Raw genomic sequence first — 21,833 nt, 5'->3', positions numbered from 1 at the left:
AGTGCCGGTGGGAACCGAGCGGGCAGCAGCGGCCGGCCGGAGGCGAGGCAGCGCACGGCGGGACCAGGCCGCACAGTAGGGGCGCAGCGGGAGACGGCGGAGCGAGGCCAGAAGTGGGAGCGCGAGGATCGGGCCGCGCCAGGAGACGCCGCCGCGAGGCCCGGCGACTGGAGGTGGAGACCGGCGGCGGCAAGCAAGGGACTGGTGCCGCGAGGCGCGGCGGCGCAGCAGGCGGGGACCGGCAGCGGCGGCAGGCGGGGCACGGCGGTGGCGGGCATGGCGGGGCCGGTGCGGCGCGGTCGGGACTCAGGAGGAAGGAGAGAGGATGGGGCAGAATAGCAAAGCCAGGTGGGAGGCAAAAATAGCTCACGACGGGTTGGGTATAGCTAACATGATAGCTAGGATGGACAAATGAAGAAGTTGTTGGATCCAATTTTTTCTCTTGTTTGGTCACTTTTAGCTATCCAACTTGTTTTAGAGAAGCTGTTGGAGTTGCTATGAGGAAGGACCATGTAGAGTGTCAAATTTGCATGATAGGGAGGGATCCTTTATAATAGAAAAAAAAATCCTTGCATAATTTGTTTGGTCGTGTACAAATTAAATCTCAACAGTGAATTGCTACTTAGTGGTAGGCGACGTGTCAGTCGGTAGTGAGACGCTACGTGATGATTTCGTCAATCCGGATCGGCCGGCTCAGGTTTTCAAAGGTGCTCGTAGAGATAGTTTGCATGCGTGTATTTATAGAGGTAAAAGTGTACGTGGATGTATGTTTCGAAAAAAATCAAGGATCCAGAATGTACAGAAATACTTGCGGAAAAAATACTTGCGGAAAATAGACAGAAATGAATATGGAGGTTTCTGCAGGCTGCAGCGTCTTGTTGTCTAAACGCGCTTGGAAGCCGGTCCGCTAGGCCCAAGAGTATTTCAGCAGATCATGCTTTCGGCCCAATTATGGCCACCTGGGCTCAGATTGTGCTTTGGGCCGCCCGACGGGATTAGTCTCCCCGTCCAAAGGCCCAGATCGTCGTTCACCTTGGTTAGCAGACTGCTTCCCATCGGCTCAAAAAAAAAAGCAGACGGCTTCCCGCCACCGGTCGAGACCTCCGACGACCTAGGAGATCGGCGTCAGTGTCAGCGAATCTAGCTCCACGCCCTCGGCACCCTTCCCGCCGTCGACCGAGCACCCAAGAACAAGAACGCCCACGACCTCCAGATCGGCCTCGATCGCAATGGGGCGCGGCGGGGCCCGCGCAGAGCCGGGGGACGAGGCTGCGGCGGGGGAGGACCCTGGGGAGGACCCGGAGGGGGACGAATACGGCTTCGCCGGCTTCAACGAGGAGGCGCTGCGGCCGAACCGCATGCTCCAGGGAGGGCGCAGGGTCCCGGCTGCAGAGGCGGTAAGCGATCTGGCTCCTTCTACTTGGGTGATCAAATTAAATGTCACTAGTACAGTAGTATTCTTTGCTTGTATGGAATATTAAATTACTTTTTTTTACTAATTTCTTGTGTTCTAATAACTTTTGGAATGGCCATGTTTGCTATAAACATTGCGAGCGGTAGTGGCAAAATGATATTTGCATCTTCCACAAAAAAGTTTCCTGTGTGCTTTGTTCCATGGAATAAAGCAGGGAAACCTTTCTTCAAAAAAAAAAAAGTTTCCTGTACTAGCTGTTCATCCCAATTCCCTGGAACCGGCCGGGTTGATCAATTCTAAGACTTTTTTTAAGAGTAAAATGCACCAGAGGTCCATCAACTTGTGGGAGGGTGTCACTTAGGTCCATCAACTTCGAATTGCATTTTTTTAGGTCCATAAACTTGTAATTTATATTACTTAGGCCCACAAACTGTGAAAGTCCATTTCTAGACCCATAAACTTAGAATTTGTGTCATCTAGGTCCATACTCCTCCACTTAGCCTTCATGCACTGATATCGCACGGTGCTCACACGTTGCTGGGGCTTTGCAAGAAGGGTGAAATTTGAGCTCCAATTTTGAATCAAGAGCATATGGAGAGGAGATATGATGGATGTGAGATTTATTTTGGAGGTTATTGACATATATTAGGATTTAAAGAGGAGCTTACGGACTGTCATTACTGAGATCGGAAGCTTAGATCTAGATATGACCCTGTAATATGGGTGGAAAGGAGGGGATGATGGCTTGGGAAAGATGGAGAATGTCACATAGAGACTCAACAACATGTGTACCGTGGTAGGGGATATTATGTTCTCCGTGGTGCGGGTAGCCGGATATGGTGGCGCCAGGTGTTGTGGTGAAAAATATTGTGACGACGTTAGAGTTGGGACAATCTAGAGTGGTTCTCGCCTTCTCGGTGAGCGGTTGAAAGATATACATGGACAACAAAACAACCTTTTGTGGGCGTGTCTGGCCACATGACTGGTCATGGATGAAAGTTCTGGATCTAAAAATGCACTTTTGGAGTTTATGGACCTAAGTAGTACAAATTATAAGTTTATGGACCAAAAAATGCACTTTCAAAGTCTATGGACCTATGTTTTCAAAGTTTATGGACCTAAATGACACAAATTATAAGTTGATGGACCTAAAAATGCACTTTTAGAGTTCGTGGACTTAAATAACACACCCTTACAAGTTGGTGGACCTCTGGTGAATTTTATTCTTTTTTTAAAATGGATGCACCCCTAGGAGTGATGACCCTCCTTGTCTGTCCTCGGGGGATCCAAGGATGATCCCTCCAAATATTAATTGAATTGCAATTACCGATCCTCCAATTCAGTCCATTCTTTATTAGTTGCACGCCTTTTAAGACACTTCGCCATGTGTAGGATATTCCTCCCTTTGGCCTAGCCTCAAGTATGTCTCCTACTGGAAAATATTTTGCACGAAGGACTTGAGCACACAAGGTCTCTGGAGACACTATTAACCGCCACGCTTGCCTGGCTAACATGGCCATGTTAAACACATGAATGTCTCCATAGCCCTCAGACCACTATTCCATTTTGGTCTTGTAATTTTCTCCCAACTTACCCAATGAATTTTGTTTACTTTATCTTGTCGGCTCCACCAACACCTTCCAATCATTGACAAAATTTCTTCACATAATCCCTTTGTTAGATCAAAGCATGACATGGTATAGGTCGGAATGGTCTGTGCAACTGCTTTGACCATAATTTCCTTTCCTGCTTTCGAGTGGAGTTTCTCTTGCCGCCCTTAATTCTGGCCCAGATCCTTTGCTTTGCGTATTCAAACATGCGCCTCTTTTGACTTACCAATATATACTGGTGGGCCTAGGTACTTCTCGCTCTTGGTAGTATGCCCAACGCCTAGCACTGCTGCTACTTCATCCCTCACATGTGACACTGTATTTGGACTTAACAAAGTAAAAGTTTTCTCCTTATTTATCATTTGATCGGACACATCCTCATACAGGTTCAAAATTTGCTGCAAGCAATCAGCACTAGATGTTGCTTTGATCAGCATCAGGGTATCATCTGCAAAAAAATAAATGGCTGACACTAGGGGCACCCCTGCATATATGAATTCCATTAATGCTGCCATTTTTTACAGTTTTCCCCGCATTTTTAATTAGAGCAGAGTGACCCTCTGCACATAGGATGAAGAGGTACGGAGATAGAGGGTCTCCCAGCCTAAGCCCGCGTTGTGGCCTAAACGGTTCGGTGTTCTCCCCATTTATTTTCTAAGTTACACGGACACGTCAGTTTGGTGCCGTATCGCGTATCCGATACGTATCGGATACGCCACAGATACGTATCCTGCGAGTATTCGGTTTTTTGTTTTTTGCGAATATTGGATACGTGGGCCGATACGTATCGAGCGAGCGGCGGGGCGGCAAGCCGCGAGGGGAGCAGCGGCGCGGCGTGCGGCGAGCGGGATGGCGGGGAGGCGCTAGCTGCAGCAGCTGGCTTCTTGCTTGGAGGGAGGTGGCCGGACGACGTAGGTGAAAGGAAGGAGAGGACAGCGGTTCAAGAACATGGTGGGTCCCACCAGTCATAGAGATAGAAGGAGAGGGAGCAATGTGTGCTGGGATACGGTGGGGCAAAGGGGTCTTTTCGCGTGCCCCCTCCACTCTGGCCAGCTGATCTGGTGCGCCACGTTGGACAAAATGGCAAAACATTAGCTTCGGGTAGAAGACGGTGGCAAAAAATTAGGTTCGTTTGGAAGAATGGCAAACGAGGAGGTGCCAACCGTAAGAGTGGCAAATAGTTAAATATCCCCCCGACGCCTAAGCCTCCCTCCCGTAGACCCGCACGCCCCGACGCCCAGACTTCCTCGCGCTGCAGGTCCGCCTGGTGACGCTGGCGCACCGCAACCCCGCTCGCCGCCCGCCGGCGACGAGCTTCCGCCTCTGCTCGCCGGCGACGAGCCTCCGTCCCTGCTCGCCGGCCGCCAATGACGGATCCAGGCCCCTACGACGAGGCGAACTCCCGTGAGTTAATCCCCTTCCCCCTTCTCGATCTCCTCTTGTTCTTAAGTTCGCGGCTGCGTCTTGCTTGATTTCTTTGCTCCCCACTTCGTCTTCATGTCTCCATTCTCGATCTATTCTATTTCTTTTCTCCCCACTTTGTGCACTCAAATCTGAGACATCTGTCAAGAAGAACTGATGCATACAAGACAGGAGAGACAAGGATGTGGGATGTAGGAGGGGATTCTTTTGATTCACTTGGTGGTATTGGCGTTCTTGAAGTGGCTGACCTGTCCCTTGATGAACCTGAATTGCAATCTGTGACTTTTGGTTTGGAAGCTGATGCTTCGCAGGTTGATGACAATGAAACAAATGAGGAATAGGAACCTGATGCGATCCTGAATTGCAACTTGCAAGCCTGAATGCCTTATTGCCTTTTGCTTTTATTAATTTCTATATTTGAGACTGTTGTGTTTGAAAATTTGAGGCATGCTGCTATGCTGTAATAGAACTTAAGTAGTTAAGTATTGGCACTTTATTTTTGAGAATTTGAGACCTGCTAGCTGCTGCTATGTTATGGATTTATGGTGAACTCTACTAGTATTTTACTAGTCTGCACTTGTGATTTGCGAATTTGATGTCCTGCACTTGTTTTTGCTGGTAATTGCTATTGCAAGGTAATTTACTACTTTCACAAATTTAATATGTGCCATTATTTATTTATTTAAAAAATAGTGAAATGTATCCGCGTATCGGATTTTTTAGGAAATTGCCGTATCCGCATATCTGTATCCTTCCGATACCGATACGCGTATCCGTATCCGTGCTACATAGTTTATTTTAGTCAAACCTGCTTTGTCGTTTTTACTTGAGTGTGGTTAAGTTTTGCAAGAGTATTTAACTAGCTTCGGATATTGTCCATTTTCTCAAATGTATCTTTGTGCATTGTTTGCATCTATTGTTTGATCTTAATAATTGGTTTAATTCAGCTTGGACATGAAATTAAGTTTTCTTTGTTACAAAACCAAACATCTTAATAAATAGTTGGGACATTTAATGCTTCTTTCATGTCATCATTTGAATATTTTCTTCTTTTAATCAAGGTTAAAATACTTTATTCCTTCATTCATTTCAATTATAATGACCTCATATAGTTTTTTTTTTCTCGAATGCGCAGGAGAGCTGCGCATCAATATATTAAGAAGATAAAAAAGAGGAAAAGAGCCTCCCAAACAAAAAGGTTACAGGGATAGAGGGTCTGTAACACACCCTAAGAAAAACAAAACTATCTCTTACACAAACTGACTCCTACAGGACCGGACCACACACCACCTGCCCAGAGCAACTAGGAGGTAGGAGCTAGGGCAAGGAGGTAGGAAACTCCTCGAGCCCCTGCTACAGACCACTGCTGGACTTCTTCTCTAAAGGTTGTCATGACCCGGGGTAAATTAGGGGTTCCCCCATCAAACACACAATAGTTACAGTGCTTCCACACTAACCAAGATCCTAGGATAATGATGGAATTAACTCCCTTTTGAACCTGACCAGAAAACCTGCTGCTAACTCCGGCCCACCAGTCAATAAAACAGCGATCATCCAACTGTGGCGCAGTAGCTTGCAGCCCAAACTGCTGCAGGATGCAGAACCAAAATTGTCGGGTGAAAACACAAGAGACCAACAAGTGATCAATTGTTTCCCCAACCTGATCACAAAGTGGGCAATTCGGTGGGTGGTTAAGGCCCCTTTTAGCAAGTCTATCTGCTATCCAACACCGATTATGTGCCACAGTCCACATGAAGAACTTGCATTTCCCTGGAGCCCAACTTTTCCAAATTCTTTCCCATGAATCAAACTGAGTGGCTCCAATGAATAGAGCCTCATAGGCTGATTTGGTGGAGTACACCCCAGAAGTTGAGAACCTCCAAATGTGTGTGTCCTCCTCCCCTGGCTGTAGTTCAATATTGGAAAGAAGGTCCCACAGGTGAAGATATTCAATCAGAACCTGCACATTTAAAGCTCCTCTAATATCTGAAATCCATCTTCCATCAGTGATAGCATCATAGACCGTTCTTTTTCTTGCTCTTACTGCTATTGCATTGAATAAATGTGGCAGGGACTGTTTTAAGCTCTGACCAATCAACCATCTATCCGTCCAAAAACGGGTATTTTTTCCATTCCCAGTTATTGTTTCAACAGCCATTGCAAAGAATGACTGGACCTGGGGCTGGGCTTGAATGGGGAAGAAAGCCCATGCCTTTTTAGGCTCTGTTTTCTGCAACCAAAGCCACCTGAGTTTCAGTGCCGACCCTAATTTTTGGAGATCGGAGATGCCAAGGCCCCCCAAACAAATTGGTCTTGTGACCTTTGGCCAAGTAAGCAGACAATGCCCTCCTCTAGCATTTTTTCTGCCTTTCCACAGAAAACCTCTTCTTATCTTGTCAATTGCCTTTAAAACACAAGGTGGTAGCTCGAGTGCCAGGAGAATGTAAATGAGCATTGAGGTGAGCACATACTGTACCAAAATCAATCTACCAGCTTTGGTAAGCAAATCAGCCTTCCATGTTGGGAGTCTGTCTGCTATTTTTTTCAACAATGGGCTGTGCCTGTGCTTTAGTGATTTTGTACGGGGAAAGAGGAACTCCCAGATATTTGCAAGGGAATTCAGAGATTTGACATGGCAGGGATTCTTGCAAGAATGATTTGTCATCTTCCGTACATTGTATGGGAAGAACACTACTTTTCTGGAGATTAGTTGTGAGCCCAAAAGCATTACCAAAGAGCTGCAAAGTAATTTCAATATCACTGGCCGAAGGTCTCAAGAAAAGCACAACATCATCTGCATATAAGGAGATCCTATGTTGTAATGCCCTTCTGGCAAGTGGTTGTAACATCTGCTCATTTGCAGCTTTCTTTATTAAATGACAAAACACATCCATGGCTAGAATGAAAAGCATGGGTGGCAAAGGGTCCCCCTGTCTTAAACCGCGCTGATGATGTATCCTTTCTCCTGGAGATCCATTAAGTAGTACTTGAGTGGAGGATGTTCGAAGCAGCCCACTTATGATATCACAACAAATTGGTCCAAAACCCAACTGTTTCAAAACTTCCAGGAGGAAAGGCCATGAAACTGAGTCAAAAACCTTATTAATATCCAATTTGAGAAGAATACGAGCATGTTTCTGATTGTGTAGGAATTTTGTAGTATGGTGGACCAGCATGAAATTGTCTAGAATGAAGCGACCTTTGATGAAAGCGCTCTGATTAGGAGAGACCAACTGATTTAGAGAACCTGCCAGTCTGTTGGAAAGGATTTTTGTTACAAGTTTGGCAAAAGACTTCACCAAACTAATGGGCCTGAAATCCTTGACGTTAGAGGCATCCTCCTTCTTAGGCAAGAGAGTGATAAAGGCTGAGTTTAGAAGCTCAAAATTAGCAAACTTTCTGCTCCAAACAGCAGAAATTGCAGCCATAATGTCCAGCTTTATAATCTGCCAACAAACTTTATAAAATTTGCCTGTCATACCGTCGGAACCAAGAGCTTTGTCAGAAGGCAATGCTCTAATTGTTTTCCAAACTTCTTCTGAAAAATGTGCTTCAAGATCATGAAGGTGTTTTGTCAGAATGACCTCATATAATTACTAGTTCAACCAGCACAAATTATTGTCAGAATGACCTCATATAGTTACTAGTTCAACCAGCACAAATTATGGGCTTCCAAATTCCTGGACCTCTGGTGTATTGATAAGTTAATATTTTTTGTTATCAAGAATATCTTAATGATGGTGTGATATCTTTTCTATTTCAGAAACATGCTAATAGAAGGCATCGACCTCGTTCAAGGTCCATTTCTGCTATCATGGCATCGAGTAGTGAACAGAACATCAATTCTGGATCATTTTCTGGAACTGATCTATCCAAGAAAAGACTGAAGGAGAGTGTTTCTCAAACACCGGAGCTATCAGAAAGGACCATTAAAATTGTGAGTTTTAAGTTGCTAACACGATCTCTTTAACTCTTTTCAGCCATAGTACTGACTAAGATTAAGTTTTTCTACTATTCCATGATTGCTCCTTACATTTGTAGGTGTATAAAAGGAAAAGGTTGGCTGATAAAAAAGTTGGAGGCAGCAAGCTTGCAGCTACGGATGAAGAATGTATGTTTTGCCTACTAACTTCCCACATTTCCTTGCTGCATGAATCTCTAAAATTAGCTAACTTCAACAATTTCACAGCCACTGAACTGAACAACGACGATGACAAAGGCGATGGTACGGGCAAGGCGGTTCATCAAGAATACACGTGTTTGGCAGAATCATTGGCTATCGAGAATCTTCCATTCATGAAGACCTCCTCGATGTGGGAGTACCTTGAATCAATGGAAGTTTTCCGTAACATACCGCAGCGGCCAAATTTTTCTAAGTTTCAGCAGCATGTTCCAGAGCTTCGTGAAGGCATGGCATTGGGTTTGATGATCTCTTTCACCAGTCTGGCAGACAACATAAAGAGGCTGAGTATTCACGATGATGATGCACTTTTTCAAGAAAAGATGAAGGGACTTTCATCGTTGGAGGCTGATGGTTTCGATGTCAGGCGCCTGCGATCATGAGTGGAAACACTGCTGCACATAAGGAATGGCCATGCCAGATTGCCAGGCGCTGTTAAAGACTTGAAGAAGAAGATTTCTCACAAAGAAACTGTTTATAGGCACCTGGGCGCCCAAATTGTTACTCAAAATATGACTGTCCGTCAGCATGAACTGCAGGCTTATCTCTTCCGCTCCATTATGAAGTCTGCTATTTCAGAGAAGATGAACTATGCTTCAGAGATTTTAGGGTTGAAAACAGAAGCTGACCGGCTTAAGAGGTCATGTCTGTCCATGGAGGAGCACTTCAGTAGTTCTACCGCAGCACCGTGGACCGTGGTAAATCCTCCATGAACTGGGTAGCTGTCAGTTTTCCGAGTGGGCTGTGTGAGGTTTGAGCTAATTCATGCTCTAAGTAGCATTATAGGAGCCCGAATTTAGAACTCTCATGTCAGTTCTAAAGGTATATATATCCATGTGCCTGCCACTCCATTTTTGGCACACAATGATCACTGATCATTGTTTGTCTGTTAAGCCACTTTGACTCAAACTCCAGCTGCCTGCTCCTGTATGTTCTTGCGTTCAGAATATGCATTTTCCAAGCCCACCTTTTCTTGAGTGATGACGTGTTCTTCTTCTTATGCCCCAGCTATTGCATATGATCTAGATATTTAGAGCAGTTATAGGTGATGCTTTTGTATTTGTAAAATCATATTGTTTTTTATGTTTTACTTTTCTGTTCTTTTGTTACATATGCTGCTAAATACTAGATGTTAAATAGAACATATTGTAGCAATGTAGAGCTTGCAATTTAGCCACCTATTGCAGGAAACTAGCCTGCGGAGGACCTGTGCTCCCTTCTGACAATGTTTAAATTCGTTTGTATCGAGTTTGAGTTCGTATCCTTTTATGTAATATCGGACTTGTAAGAACTTGCTTGCTTCTTCTCTCTTAACTGACATAGCGGTGCTCCCGCAATCTTTTCGAAAAAAAAATAGCCACCTATCTCTAGCCAAGTCAATCTGTAGTGCATGTATGAATGCTGTTCAGAGAGTTTCTAGACTCTTTAGGGCAGAAATACCTTCTTTCAGATCTCAATGACAGAGGCATATCAACAAAATCTGAGAGAAAAGGGATTTCCCTCATATTTGGGCGTAAGAAATACATGATTTTTTAAATCTGCTGCTTACAACATTAGAGTACATATATCTCAATTTCATCGGAGTGGTGACATTTGCTACTTGTTAACAGTTTTTGGACAAGTTTGGAGATATCGATTCAATTGATGTGGCCTTCAAACGGCACATTTCTCCCCTCTGTGAGGGGCCATATTTTTCTTTCATTCAAGAATAGAATTCAAGAGTTCGGCACTGCTGATGCAGCCTGCAAGAAGAAAAAAAAAAGATTAGATGTGAAAAGTCGTAGAACAGAGAAATTGACTGATGTGGTTGCATTAATTATTTTCTATTTTTCTTGGGAGTCTACTGTTGAAGAACGGTATTGTTACAAATTGGTTGTCAAAAGAGGCAGTATGTAATAGCAGAGAATTATGTGTTTAGGCCAGTCTCAGTGGGAGTTTTATGAACACAGTTAACTAGACTGAAAACTAGATAATTGATTTCATGGTGATGAAACTCTCTTCACATCCCATAAAATTTCATCATTCTCTCTCCTTACCATGTCAGCAAAATTGATAGTACTTAATGTCACGAAATCCTCCCATTAAAACTGGCCTTAGAGAAAACCGTATGGCCTTGCCTGGGGTCACGCTTTCAGATATCATGGTAATATATAACATAGGTATCGGAATCTTATGTTTGCTTGTTGTAGGACTCCTTATTCTTCCCTCTTATTTGTTTGCAGTTTAACCGAATCAATGAGAGTTTGTATAAAATGAGTGCTTTTCATTGTGGCGCGGTCCTTAGTGGAAACAATGTTGGTAGTGCGGTTGAATTGGCAAGGAATATATGAGTGGCTTAAGGTGAGGGAAATTTACTTGTTGATTCAGTACGAGTGCACAACTGTATAGGACTGATTGTGTCTGTGTTGTGTAGCGACAGAAATAAATTGCTAAGCTTGGTTATCCTTTTTTTACTTTGGTTTCCTTGTTAATTCTCCTCCTTGTCAAGACTGGGCATAGCAGACCTTGCTGAGTGAGGGAGAGCCAAGCAAATGCAGTGAAACCCTTGCCCATCATGTCTGCCATTATGTACTGTGGCTGGCATGTTCACCGCAACACACATCATCTTGTGTTTTCTGGAGTTAACACTAATGAACTCCTGCTTCTTTCACAGCTAAACAATACTGTATATTCCACGAGGTTTGCGATCAAACCTTATTACATTGTGTGCCGTGGTATCCGTTAATACCACCCAGTACCTTGCAAAAAAAAACCTTCACAAAGTGGACCACAAAAATATACATTTTGTAATGCGACTATGTACTGTTCTGAACCAGCCACGGTCCTTTATCTCTCTCTCGGCACATTGACGAGAGTAATTGCAAACCGATCACAAGCGTCTGCTTGGAGCTCCCGAGGAGGAAGCCTGGATCATTGGAAGACCTGAAGCCACCCATCCATGGCAAGGCATGCACCATGGACGACGGCAAGAGCTCAGTACAGGCCACGTCGCACCTGGAGAAGGAACAGAGGGAACAAGCCAGGCTCTGTCAAGATTACATGGCCGACGAGAGTAATCACAATAATGATCTACACGGGCGCTACGAGAATCTTGCGATTCTGTTCTCACCTCGAAGCCGACGAGCGACCGCGTCCGGCAGTACACGGTGGCGGCGGTGAGCACGGAGCTGGTGGACCCGCACTCGCTGTCCTTGAGCGACGCGGTCGACGCGTCCAGCCTCAGGCCCGCCGACCACGGCGACGACTGGCCGCCGCCGCCGGCCACCGACGAGGACCGCTGCATCTTGGCGCCCCTCGGCGGGGTCCCCTTCCTCCGGCTCGGCTGCCGCTCCAGCGCGTCAGTGCGCTGCCGGGGCGCGCTCTGGGACCGCGCCTTGGCGCGGGACGACTCCGTGTTGGCCATGTAGCTCGGGCACGCCTCGGAGGCCGCCGACCCGCGCTGCGGGCTGCTCCGCGCCGTCGCCACCGACAACTCGTCGAAGTGGCCGCTGTACGCCCTCGGGCTCAGCTCCGTCGCCGCCGACGGCGCCGGCGAGCACCGGCCGTGGTGGTGCTCGACGAGGAGATGCCTGTCCTTGGCCGCGTCTCGCCGCGCCGGCTCGCCGATGTCAACCTCCACGATCTTGGCGTTCTCCTCGCAGGACCTGTCCATCTCCTGGGATTCCATGCTCACCGCGATTAGCCATTGCCCGGGACCAGAGTGTCTGAGTGTTGCAGGTGGCTGCTGTGAGGTAGTGTCGGAGAAACCAACTTACGTAGGACCGGCGGTGCCTCGGGTGCTGCGGCGAGTGCCGTGGCCTGGGCGGCGGCGGCGGCTGGTGGTGGCAGTGCTCCTGGAGGACGCGCATGCGCTGCGCCCGCAGCCGCAGGTGGGACTGCGCCGCGAGCAGCGCCTGCATGCACCGGAGCGTGGCGTTCGCCTGCTTCCTCACCAGCTGGCCCCGCACCAGAGCTTGCAGCTTCACGATGCCCCTCAGCGCGCACAGCGCCGTCCTCGCCTGCCACGCAAGATGGTGAGCTGAATCAATCGCTGGTCGAGTTACATACATTATCCAAATCCTGCCCGCGTGCGGTCCTGAGCTGCGGACGCGTACCAGATAGCCTCTGAAGGTGGCCTGGATCCTGACCGCCGCCGTGTCCTCGACGAGGCTCGCCGGCAGGCTCGCCCTGCGAGAGGACAGGCGCGCCACCGCCGCCGCCGCGTGCGCCGCGGCCACCGCGGCGTCGGCGGCCGCCGCGGTCGCCACCGCGACCGCCACAGCGTGCTTCTTCTGCTCGAACTCGATGTCCGTCGCCGACAGACCGAGCCCCTCGTCCGGCCCGCCGCGCCCCGCCGCCGGGGTCGTCGCGGCGGCCTTCCCTTCCTGCCCCGGGCGCCTGAAGCTCCAGCGCTTGTCCTTGGGTGGCCCCGCCACGGCCATCGCCTCGGCGCGCGGCCTGTCCTTCTTCCCGGACAGGAAGCTCTTGAGCCACCTCCCCGCCTTCCCCATCGCTCGCTCGATCCCTGCAAGTGCAGCACCACCACACGCTCGCTCGGCTAGACTGCACGCATCGAATTTCACGGCGTAATCTACGGCAAGTACCAACCGGAGCGGACGCGACGCGAGTGCGGACCACGACGCAGCGGCCGGCCAACCACCCCGCGCGGCGACGACCGGCTCAACGCTCCGGCCAACCGCGGCGAACCGATCCAACGGCCGGCCACGTGAAGCGGGTGGCCGCCGCGGCCACGAACACGGCGCGGATGGATCGTACGAGTAGCTAGCAACAGCGCCGCCGCGCGAGCTTTCGGCTGTCAGAATCTTTTTAATACGGGAGCGCAGGAGCATTATTGCAAACTGTGGGCGGGGTCCGTCCGTGCCAATCATTCGCCGATCGGTTGCCTGACAATGGCGAAACGTGAGCTGTGGGTGCCGCGATCCATGGCCATTCCCTGCCTTGCAGCCCGTCCTTTTTTTGTCCATTGTTCAGGGCTCTCATCTCTGAACATGAACTTGCTGAGACACTGGTGCTTTGCTGCGCCTGCAAGTTTGACATGCCGGAGACTGTCAGAGAGATAATCCGCAAGCTGGGCACAAGGAATGATTCCGGGATGATTGACGCGCCTGGTTTTCAGATTTGGACGCGTCAGATTCGGATTCGATGCGTTACACCCGCTGGCGCCAAGAACTCACATGCTGTGGTCGTCACTCCGGCAGAGACGCTTTGTTTTCCACTGCGCTTGCGACCCCTGTGCTGGGCTTGTGACCTGCGAATCCGCGACGTTGACAGGGCACCTGTGCGAGGTACGGCCGGGGCCGGATCCTCCCTGTTCAATTCTCCAATTCAAGCCCCAAGCCTCCTGCCTGCCTGCTTGCCTGCTGCCCCGTCATCAGTTGCAGTTCATCGATGCCTGCGTGCTTGCCGGCTGCCCCGTCATCAGTTGCAGTTCATCGATGCATCCATCCACCGATCACCTAGCTGTTGGCGCCGGTGACCATGACGTGGACGTACTGTCCCGTACCGGCGTCCCAGCTGGATGGGGAGCTGCATCATGCCGTATGGGTCGCCGGCACGTGGCTGGCCCAGTTGCACTGCTCGCTTTAATAACCGCGCGGGCGTGGAGGCTCCTTGCGCGCGCGCCTGGTCCTCCTGGCGTCGGCCGGTCGGTGCTCGGAATCTGATCCTCTGTTCATCATTTTCAGACTTCAGAGGGTGACCTTGGAGAGAAAAAAATGTTTGGGAGCAATCCCAACATTTTTTTTTGGGTAAAAATTGGGCCAAGTTTTGGGTCTATCAAAGATTCAAAGGCCATGTATGTTGGTTGTTGGGATAAAACGAGTCTGAAGTAATAGTAGTTCATCTTCATCTTCATTGCTTCATCGTAATCCAGTCCCAACCTGGTTCAGGCACACGATTTGTATGATTGTATCAGCAAGGCTGCAACAAAACTCTTGATTCTAATGAAGCCAACGTCGCAGCATTCGCGACGACTGGGTGTCAAGTCGACCACAGGATGGATAGATGAAGTCGCCTGTCCTCACGCTGGATTCATCTCACCGCATTTCTTGATGCAGAACAGCAAGCCGCACACCTCGAAGAAGACCACCTTATTCCTCAAAAAAAGAAGACCACCTCTATCGGTAACAGGATTCCGATGACTGCAAAGCGACGGCGGGCAGCATCGTCATCACTGGAATGGAAAGGGCGGCAAAATCCACCGAGAAAGAGACAGAGAGAGGCAGAGAGCTGACCTAGTCCATCCACCGCGGCGGCGGAGTAAAGAGCGCGACGCGCAGGTTGCCGCCGTAGCCGACCGCTACCACGGCGTGCCCGCGGACTCCGGAGAGCTGGCGCCCAGCGGCGGATCCACGAGGGGGGCTAGGGGCTCCCAAGAGCCTCTAATTACACGTAAAACACTGTAGCAAAAGCATCAAATCACCATTAAATTTTCACACAAATCAACATTTCTATTATTTCAGCCCCCTTGTCTCTCATCGTGCATCCGCCACTGCTGGCGCCCCTGCACCGGCACCAACGCCGGCACCACGAGCGCCGAGTCGTTGATGCACCGGGAGCACTCCGCCGAGTCGACATTTTACAGATACAACTCTATCACAACTAGTAATCGCGATCCAATTTAGAATACGATTCGTATGTAAAATCCTATTTCGAATGGCGACTATTAATCACGATCCAAATTGAAGGTATATAATGTAAAATGTCTCCTAAAAATTTATAAATGAGCCCGTGTTCAGTTTCAAAATTCAAAATTCCAAAAAAAAATTTCGGCACCCGCATGGAGACTTAAATTTAGACGAAATAAAAAACGCATTACGACTGCTGTCTGTAAATGGCGAGACGAATCTAATGAACCTAATTAGGCTGTAATCAGACGCTAAATTGCTACAGTAATGCTACAGTAAACAACATCTAATGACGAATTAATTATGCTCGTTAGATTCGTCTCGCGATTTACAGACGAGTTCTGTAATTATTTTTATGATTAGTCTATGTTTAGTACTTCAAATGTAGAAAGATGCCTTTTTAAAATTTTTACAACGCGCAACCAAACGGGGAGTCCGGCGATCCGCCGGCGCTGGCAGAAATCCGATTCAGAGCGGCAGTCAGCAGCGATTGACCTCTCTGTCTGGGCAGTCGAAAAAGGGTCCGTCCACTCCGGACATGCCTCTTAGAAGAGAATTTTAAAGGGCCCTGTTTGGGCTAGATGATGCCGCAAACCGTGGGCTGTCGTGACAATGCATGCACTATGCTGAGATAGCCAGCCCAAAACGAAACCTCAACAGAAAGCAATGGCAACACGCAAGGCTCAGAATTTTTTTCAGAGGAGAAAAATGTCTCGTGTACAAGCCGCGGAGACATCTGTATCCCCGTTATAGTTTCCCTCAGGGTAAATCCTCATTTTTTTTGGAAGGGGAGGATATATTAAACCAATGAACAGTACAACCTCAGTTTTACAAACAGGATCTTGAAGAAAAGAAAAATTATAAAAGAGTCCAACAAACTCCTGTTCATCAGAGCTCAGTGCCTCAGTCATCCCATTCAATCGCCTAGGCCTCGATCTGCCGGAGGCAAAGCCCAAATCAAACCCAGCACTTCCAAATCCTCCGCCGGCAGCCTCCGCAACATGGAAAAGCCGCAAGATCCACTACCCCAGACCTCCGTTTGAGGTGGATTTGAGACACCGAAAGACCATCGGCGAGCACATCGACGGGGAAAGAGGAAGAACGAATCCGCAACCGGCGACAAAGCCCCCGACCAGGAAAGAGAAACCCACCAGGGAGCATAGAGGATCCATCCCCAATGCGAAGAGGATGACCAAAGCAAACCTCATACCGATGTTCATGGAGCCGACACCGCAAGCAACACCGACGCCAGGAAATCGAAGAGATCTTATTCTCCATAGGCCACCGCCAGCTTCATGTACACCAGCACCAGCACTGGCCCAGAGGAACGAAAGAGACCGCCATGAAGTTACTCGTGTCGCCGTCGCCGCTGTTGCCGACGAGCCGAACCGACCACAGAGCTCTTCACCGACAAATCCTATCCTACTAACAACCTATCTAAACTAGAAGCTACTCTACGCCGGACGCCGATCCATCCGAATCCCTCCTCGCTCCGCCGCCGGGGAGGCAGCCGGAGGAGGGAATCGGCGGGATCGATGCCAGGAACGGCGTCGCCTTTCTTTTTGGCTTGCTTTACTGTAGAAGGGCACAAACTCCACGGTACTTAGGCAGTTACGCGACGCCTGGCATGTTTCCAGGACATACATGCTGTATCGTTTCACAGAGAGAGAGAGACGCACGCACGATAACCAATAAAAAAACCGTGTCCGTGTACAAGCCGTGTGAAAGAGCATGGGGCCATGGAGGCTCCTAGGCTTGCATTATTTGACATTCTTTTTTTTTGTACGAGTCGTCCTTGTCAGAGGGACACAGATTCGAGCGTCTTCTCCTTTTCTGGCAGATTATTTGTCAAGGTCCATTTTCAGGGCGTACAGGTGGCCATGGTTGGATCAGTCGAACACGGCCGCGTTGCTTCCGTGTTTGAAATTATGGTGCTCCCGGGACGCGCTTAGCGTGGAAAGGATAAGCATCGCCGTCGCCTCCCCGCGGATGGATGAACGACGAGCGATCAAATTTGATGTTAAAAAAATCAAACGACCTATAATTTAAAACGGAGGAAGTACTCTTTTGCTTCAGAAATCAACCCATATTTAAAGCTACCCGGCCCAAGGGGAAGTAGTAGTTCACGGGCGCCATTTGGAAATGCGCTTTGACTTCGCACGCATCGCAGGCCGCAGCTGAGCGAGTAGCCCATAAAAGCCCATCGCTGCCTGCCCTGCCGCCACCCAACTGCCTCCCCCACTTAAACGCAACCGCCCACCCACGGAAAAGCGACGACGACGACGAGCGCAACCGCCGCCCCGCCTCGCGTGCGCGGAGATCGAAGTGCCCGGCCATCAGACCAGCCTCGATGGCGCACGCGGCAGGGAGGCGAGGGCTCTCCCCGCGCGGGGCCGCCGCGCTCGTGGCGCTCCTCGCCGCAGCCACCGCGGCCAACGCCGGGGCGTCCGGCGCCGACGACTTCTTCTCCCCTCTCGCGCCGATCCTCGCGCCCGTCATCAGTAAGCCCACCGCTTCCCGAATCCTCTGCCGACGCCTTGGTCTCCCCTGACGACCTTGTCTGATCCCGAGCAGACTCGATCTGCAGCACGGTGGCCTGCGGGAAGGGGAACTGCACGGTGGCGCCGGGCACGCTGGGCTACCGCTGCGAGTGCGACCCGGGCTGGACGCAGCTCCACGTCGGCGACAACCTCAGGTTCCTGCCATGCGTCATCCCCAACTGTAAGTAAAGTCATTCCATCGCTGCTGCTGCTGCTTCAATCAGGATGGCAATTTATTTAAATTCAGATATGACCTCCGCTCTGCCAGTGTTCACTGCCGCGTGTTGCGTTGCGTAGTTCGGCAGGTTCACGGGTCGCGGATACCACCCGCCCGTTGCTTGCCTGTCGCGCCAGATTTGGCGCATAACTGCCTGCCAGCTCCTTTTATCTGGGACACCACTTGATCACCAACTTTACTTTATTAGGATATGTGGAATTCAGTATGGTTGTTAGGATACCATCATTGTGCTCCCTGATGGTCTGGGTGCGTACGAATATCGGAAGTGTGGTAGGCACTGATTCACTGATCAACAGCTCGGCTAAGACCATACTACAGTGTATCAAAAATTTGCTCATAACGGCTTCTGCCAGCTCAAAGGTTCTTCAGAGTGAATATCTGAATTTTAGATAGGAACACTAAATTCCAGGACATAAGACACAGCTTAAAAAAAAACCTGACGTGTGGGACTGTACTAGCACTCTTCATGCATTGTGTGCTTCCAGATATATTGCGTGGAAAGTCAAGATTACTGATGTTCTGCAAGTCTTGTAGTTTAGACAGCTTTTGAAATTGTTTATAGGCAAATATGCAGGAAAAGTCCAAATGCATATAAACTTAACTGGAACGGCTCTATGCTCGTGGCGTTTCAGTTTCATTGTCAGTCTACTATCTCCTCCACTAGAAGAGAAGATGATTTCGTGAATTCAGGGCACGTCTCAATCAGATAGATAAAGATTGTTCTTTACTAGGGATTATATAATTTCTTTAGTGTGTTTGGGTCTAGTATCGTTTTCAGAGTTGCTTTATGCATTTTACGCCATAAGAAACACTGATCAAAATTATATAATGCCTTTATTAGGTTATTCAAATCTGAATAAACTAAAATCAGTTTGTAGCTTCAAGTGGCTTCAGGAGGAATTTTCTGCTGTTACCTCTATCTTCAGTATCCTTCGAGCAACACTTGCGCTGGCAAGAACTTCATTATTATGTGCCCACATCGTATCAAATGACCAATTAAATAATATTTCCTTTCAGGTTCCATTGACAGCTCGTGTTCCAATGGTTCGTCAGCACCAGCACCAACGCCTTTGCCAGCACCTAAAAACTTCTCGCTCGACGGTAGTTGCCGCATCTCATCATTCCTGAAATATATGTGTTTTTGTTGTAAGCATGATACTTTGATGCTATATTTGTTATTCAATTAATTCTGCCTCTACCATTTCGTTCCTTTAGCATGTGAATTAGCATACTGTGGCACCGGAGGAACATGCAGGAATGGCTCTGGTTTCAGCTACCACTGTGAGTGCAAGAAGGGTTACAGCAACCTTCTCAACATGACCACGATGCCTTGCTTTCAGAAGTGTAAGATGGAATGCTCCAAGAAATCTTACTTCCGAACACAGATGCTAGCGTATCAATTCCCATGACGGCTAACTCGTGGCACCCTTGTAGGCTCCATCGGTGCAGATTGCTCAAGAATTGGGATCTCCTTCTCAAACTCTTCCAGCAACTCCCCTGCACCGCCTGGCTCGGAAAGCATTTCTAACAACGGCAATGTAGCAGCTCCTGGTACAAAGCTCTTTTCAGATGTCAATGAGGGTGTGTTTTCATGCAAAGATTCAGATAGTAACTGATCTACTGGCGTTGCCTATAACTATGCAGGATCCATTTCGCAGAGAATTCTACTGCCACTACTGTTGGTGGTCTCACTGGCCGTCGTCAGGAAATAAATATTTGACCGTCGGTGGTCTCACTGTTTTTATCCACGGGATAGGATAGAGTTGATAGCATGTTAGGGATACGCTTTTGGGATCAACTATACTGCTGCATGGTTACATTTGATAGCTTCCATTGTAGGGAATGTTAGAGGCTTCATCAGTTTCTGTCGATATGGAATAAATGTTTCTGTGAATAATGGAGAAAATTGCCTGTTTATGGGATGATTGCGGCCCCGTTCGGCTGAGCTGAAACTCGTTGGCTGGGCTGAGCTGGTGGCTGCGAGTGCGGCGTGAATCGTTGGCTGGGCTCGCTCGGTGCTAGTCAAGTTTGTCACACATGGCACTCCAACCAACTACAGCTCTGCACACAGCTTCCCCTGCCCCATGTGTCATTCTGTAAACAACGGGTGGGCTAGCAGCAGAGCAGGCATGGCGGCACACACAGCCACCTGTCCTGTCTGCCGTCAACTCTCGGCCCAGCGCTAGCCACCGAGCGAGCAAAAGCGGCTACAAAGATCCACGCCGCACGCGTAGCCACCAGCCCAGCCAGCGAGTTTCAGCTCAGCCGAACGGGCTTGCATTACTTCGCCTAGCCTGGTCCTGAACATCTCTGATCAGATACTCTTAAAGTTTTTACAATAAAACCCGAGCATTATAAGCATTTCATTCTCCAGGGACCTAGGGTTTTTTTTCTTAAAAAAAGGATCCTCGCTATGGATACTTGGAACTTCTTTCAAGATTTTTTAATCCTGATGATGTTCCTATAAGCGAATCACCAAACGGGCCATGGAAAGCTCTGTTATGGGCCAAGAAGGACTGGGCCTGCCTCGTTGGGTAAGTTTGTATGTAATCCGTACCTTGGGCCTCTACGATCGTCCGTCGTTGGGCCTCCGTTGGCTAGGAGCGTTCTTTTCAATATGTGAGTATGTGTTGATAAACAGAATTCATGAGAAGAGTTCATGGGAAAATGCTGAGTGACAAGTGGTGACCAAAAGTTAGGCAGCTAAGTTTCGCTGCCTGCAGCAGCTGTTTCATATATTGTGAGGGTGAAAAAAACACTATGAAATGGGTTGCATAAACTAGAAACTGCTAATATTTATGGCCACTCAACAAGCTGAAATCTTAGGCACAGTTCTGAATTATAGGCCGCGTAGTAAAGACTCAATGAATGCAAAAGGAGAATGGAAAATATTCACAACCCTACTGTTTCCTTTCATCCAGTATGAACTATTTTGCACAGTAAGACTGACAATGCTAACACCTGAGTAGTTGTTGTCTATCATGCCATCATTTTTTTTTTTCGAAAGACCACTATCATGCCATCATGGTTCTCCAAACAGCAGGGCATTCCAGTGCACATTGCACTCCAAGACACGCAGATCGCTCCCCTTGTTTCCCAGCTACAGAGGCTCGCCTGTATCACACTCCCCTGTTGACAAAGAAAGATGCTCGATTCTGTGTTACCAGCACTTGGTTTTGTCAGATTGTTACTGCTCCGTGTTCTTGCTCCTTGGTTCTGCGTGGAGGGAATCAGGGAAGTGGTTGGGTGCTCACAGTCACAGGAACAGCGTGAGAGCGTTGCTGTGAGAGCAAGCAACCTCACTCCCAAGAATACTGTTTAGCAAGAGAACAGGTGAAGCTTTGGCAGGTGCGCCGGCGCAAACTGCGAAGGTGCCCACGCCCTTTTTGTTTTGAGAGAAAAAACTGGGCACCGGCTATAGAACTATGATGAAGCGCTTCCAAGAACACCATTTTCAGGGGAGAATCATCTATCTGCTCTCAGCCACATAGATTTTGCTCTCCTACTTCTCAGCGCATAGCATCTTTTATTTACCTTTGTAAAAGAGCAGCAATTTTCAGTGAATTACCAAGCACGACTCTTTCTTCTTGTTATCCAGCAGCTGATGTACCCTTGCTACGAAATGAGAGTGACGCATTAGTACTTGAAGAGAGCTGTAAGCTTTTTGGTGTCGTAAGCTGTAACCCTTTTTAGGACTCTTGTACCATCTCCGGCCAGCTTCACAGTAGGCTTTTAAAAATGCTCAAGGACAAGCCTCAGTGTCAATCACTGACAGGAGTAACCATGCCCAGAAAAATTTTCTT

General features: G+C 48.5%; 3 protein-coding genes across 4 annotated transcripts; 2 read left to right on the top strand and 1 right to left on the bottom strand.

Moving 5' to 3' along the window:
• Positions 1–1,077: 1,077 nt before the first annotated feature.
• On the top strand, positions 1,078–9,862 carry LOC120647233 (DUF724 domain-containing protein 8-like). The gene is made up of 4 exons (XM_039923924.1): positions 1,078–1,397; positions 8,210–8,383; positions 8,488–8,557; positions 8,636–9,862. Exons 1-4 carry the CDS (start codon positions 1,230–1,232, stop codon positions 9,007–9,009), a joined length of 786 nt encoding a protein of 261 aa, XP_039779858.1. The 5' UTR covers positions 1,078–1,229; the 3' UTR covers positions 9,010–9,862.
• A 1,385-nt stretch (positions 9,863–11,247) lies between these two features.
• Positions 11,248–13,608, bottom strand: LOC120647232. Of its 2 annotated transcripts, XM_039923923.1 has the most exons (5): positions 13,214–13,603; positions 12,721–13,130; positions 12,382–12,624; positions 11,736–12,281; positions 11,248–11,620 (listed from the first exon to the last, which is right to left on the bottom strand). In XM_039923923.1, the coding sequence occupies exons 2-5, from the start codon at positions 13,114–13,116 to the stop codon at positions 11,600–11,602; spliced, it is 1,206 nt and encodes a 401-aa protein (XP_039779857.1). In that variant the 5' UTR covers positions 13,117–13,130; positions 13,214–13,603; the 3' UTR covers positions 11,248–11,599. The 2 variants fall into 2 exon arrangements, with proteins under 2 accessions (XP_039779857.1, XP_039779856.1); XM_039923922.1 differs by having other exon boundaries at positions 12,721–13,608.
• A 3,760-nt stretch (positions 13,609–17,368) lies between these two features.
• LOC120647231 (neurogenic locus notch homolog protein 1-like) lies at positions 17,369–19,947 on the top strand. Its single transcript, XM_039923921.1, has 6 exons — positions 17,369–17,753; positions 17,827–17,973; positions 19,048–19,131; positions 19,246–19,374; positions 19,465–19,581; positions 19,675–19,947. Exons 1-6 carry the CDS (start codon positions 17,603–17,605, stop codon positions 19,740–19,742), a joined length of 696 nt encoding a protein of 231 aa, XP_039779855.1. The 5' UTR covers positions 17,369–17,602; the 3' UTR covers positions 19,743–19,947.
• Positions 19,948–21,833: the final 1,886 nt, after the last annotated feature.

Source organism: Panicum virgatum, chromosome 9K (genome assembly GCF_016808335.1).
Source record: "Panicum virgatum strain AP13 chromosome 9K, P.virgatum_v5, whole genome shotgun sequence".
NCBI classification, from domain to species: domain Eukaryota; kingdom Viridiplantae; phylum Streptophyta; class Magnoliopsida; order Poales; family Poaceae; genus Panicum; species Panicum virgatum.
Note: the sequence above shows the minus strand (reverse complement) of the source record. Positions and strands in the feature narration are given on the sequence as shown.

What these genes read in the sequence shown, in the direction of transcription:
- LOC120647231 (XM_039923921.1), top strand. Translation starts at nt 17,603, where the DNA reads ATGGCGCACGCGGCAGGGAGGCGAGGGCTCTCCCCGCGCGGGGCCGCC. An exon ending in GATCCTCGCGCCCGTCATCA is followed by an intron (nt 17,754 to 17,826) that starts GTAAGCCCACCG and finishes GATCCCGAGCAG; the next exon opens with ACTCGATCTGCAGCACGGTG. An exon ending in TAAAAACTTCTCGCTCGACG is followed by an intron (nt 19,132 to 19,245) that starts GTAGTTGCCGCA and finishes TCGTTCCTTTAG; the next exon opens with CATGTGAATTAGCATACTGT.
- LOC120647232 (XM_039923922.1), bottom strand. Translation starts at nt 13,590, where the DNA reads ATGGACAAAAAAAGGACGGGCTGCAAGGCAGGGAATGGCCATGGATCG. An exon ending in CCACCTTCAGAGGCTATCTG is followed by an intron (nt 12,625 to 12,720) that starts GTACGCGTCCGC and finishes CTTGCGTGGCAG; the next exon opens with GCGAGGACGGCGCTGTGCGC. An exon ending in CGAGGCACCGCCGGTCCTAC is followed by an intron (nt 12,282 to 12,381) that starts GTAAGTTGGTTT and finishes ATGGAATCCCAG; the next exon opens with GAGATGGACAGGTCCTGCGA.
- LOC120647233 (XM_039923924.1), top strand. Translation starts at nt 1,230, where the DNA reads ATGGGGCGCGGCGGGGCCCGCGCAGAGCCGGGGGACGAGGCTGCGGCG. An exon ending in CAGAAAGGACCATTAAAATT is followed by an intron (nt 8,384 to 8,487) that starts GTGAGTTTTAAG and finishes TTACATTTGTAG; the next exon opens with GTGTATAAAAGGAAAAGGTT. An exon ending in TGCAGCTACGGATGAAGAAT is followed by an intron (nt 8,558 to 8,635) that starts GTATGTTTTGCC and finishes ACAATTTCACAG; the next exon opens with CCACTGAACTGAACAACGAC.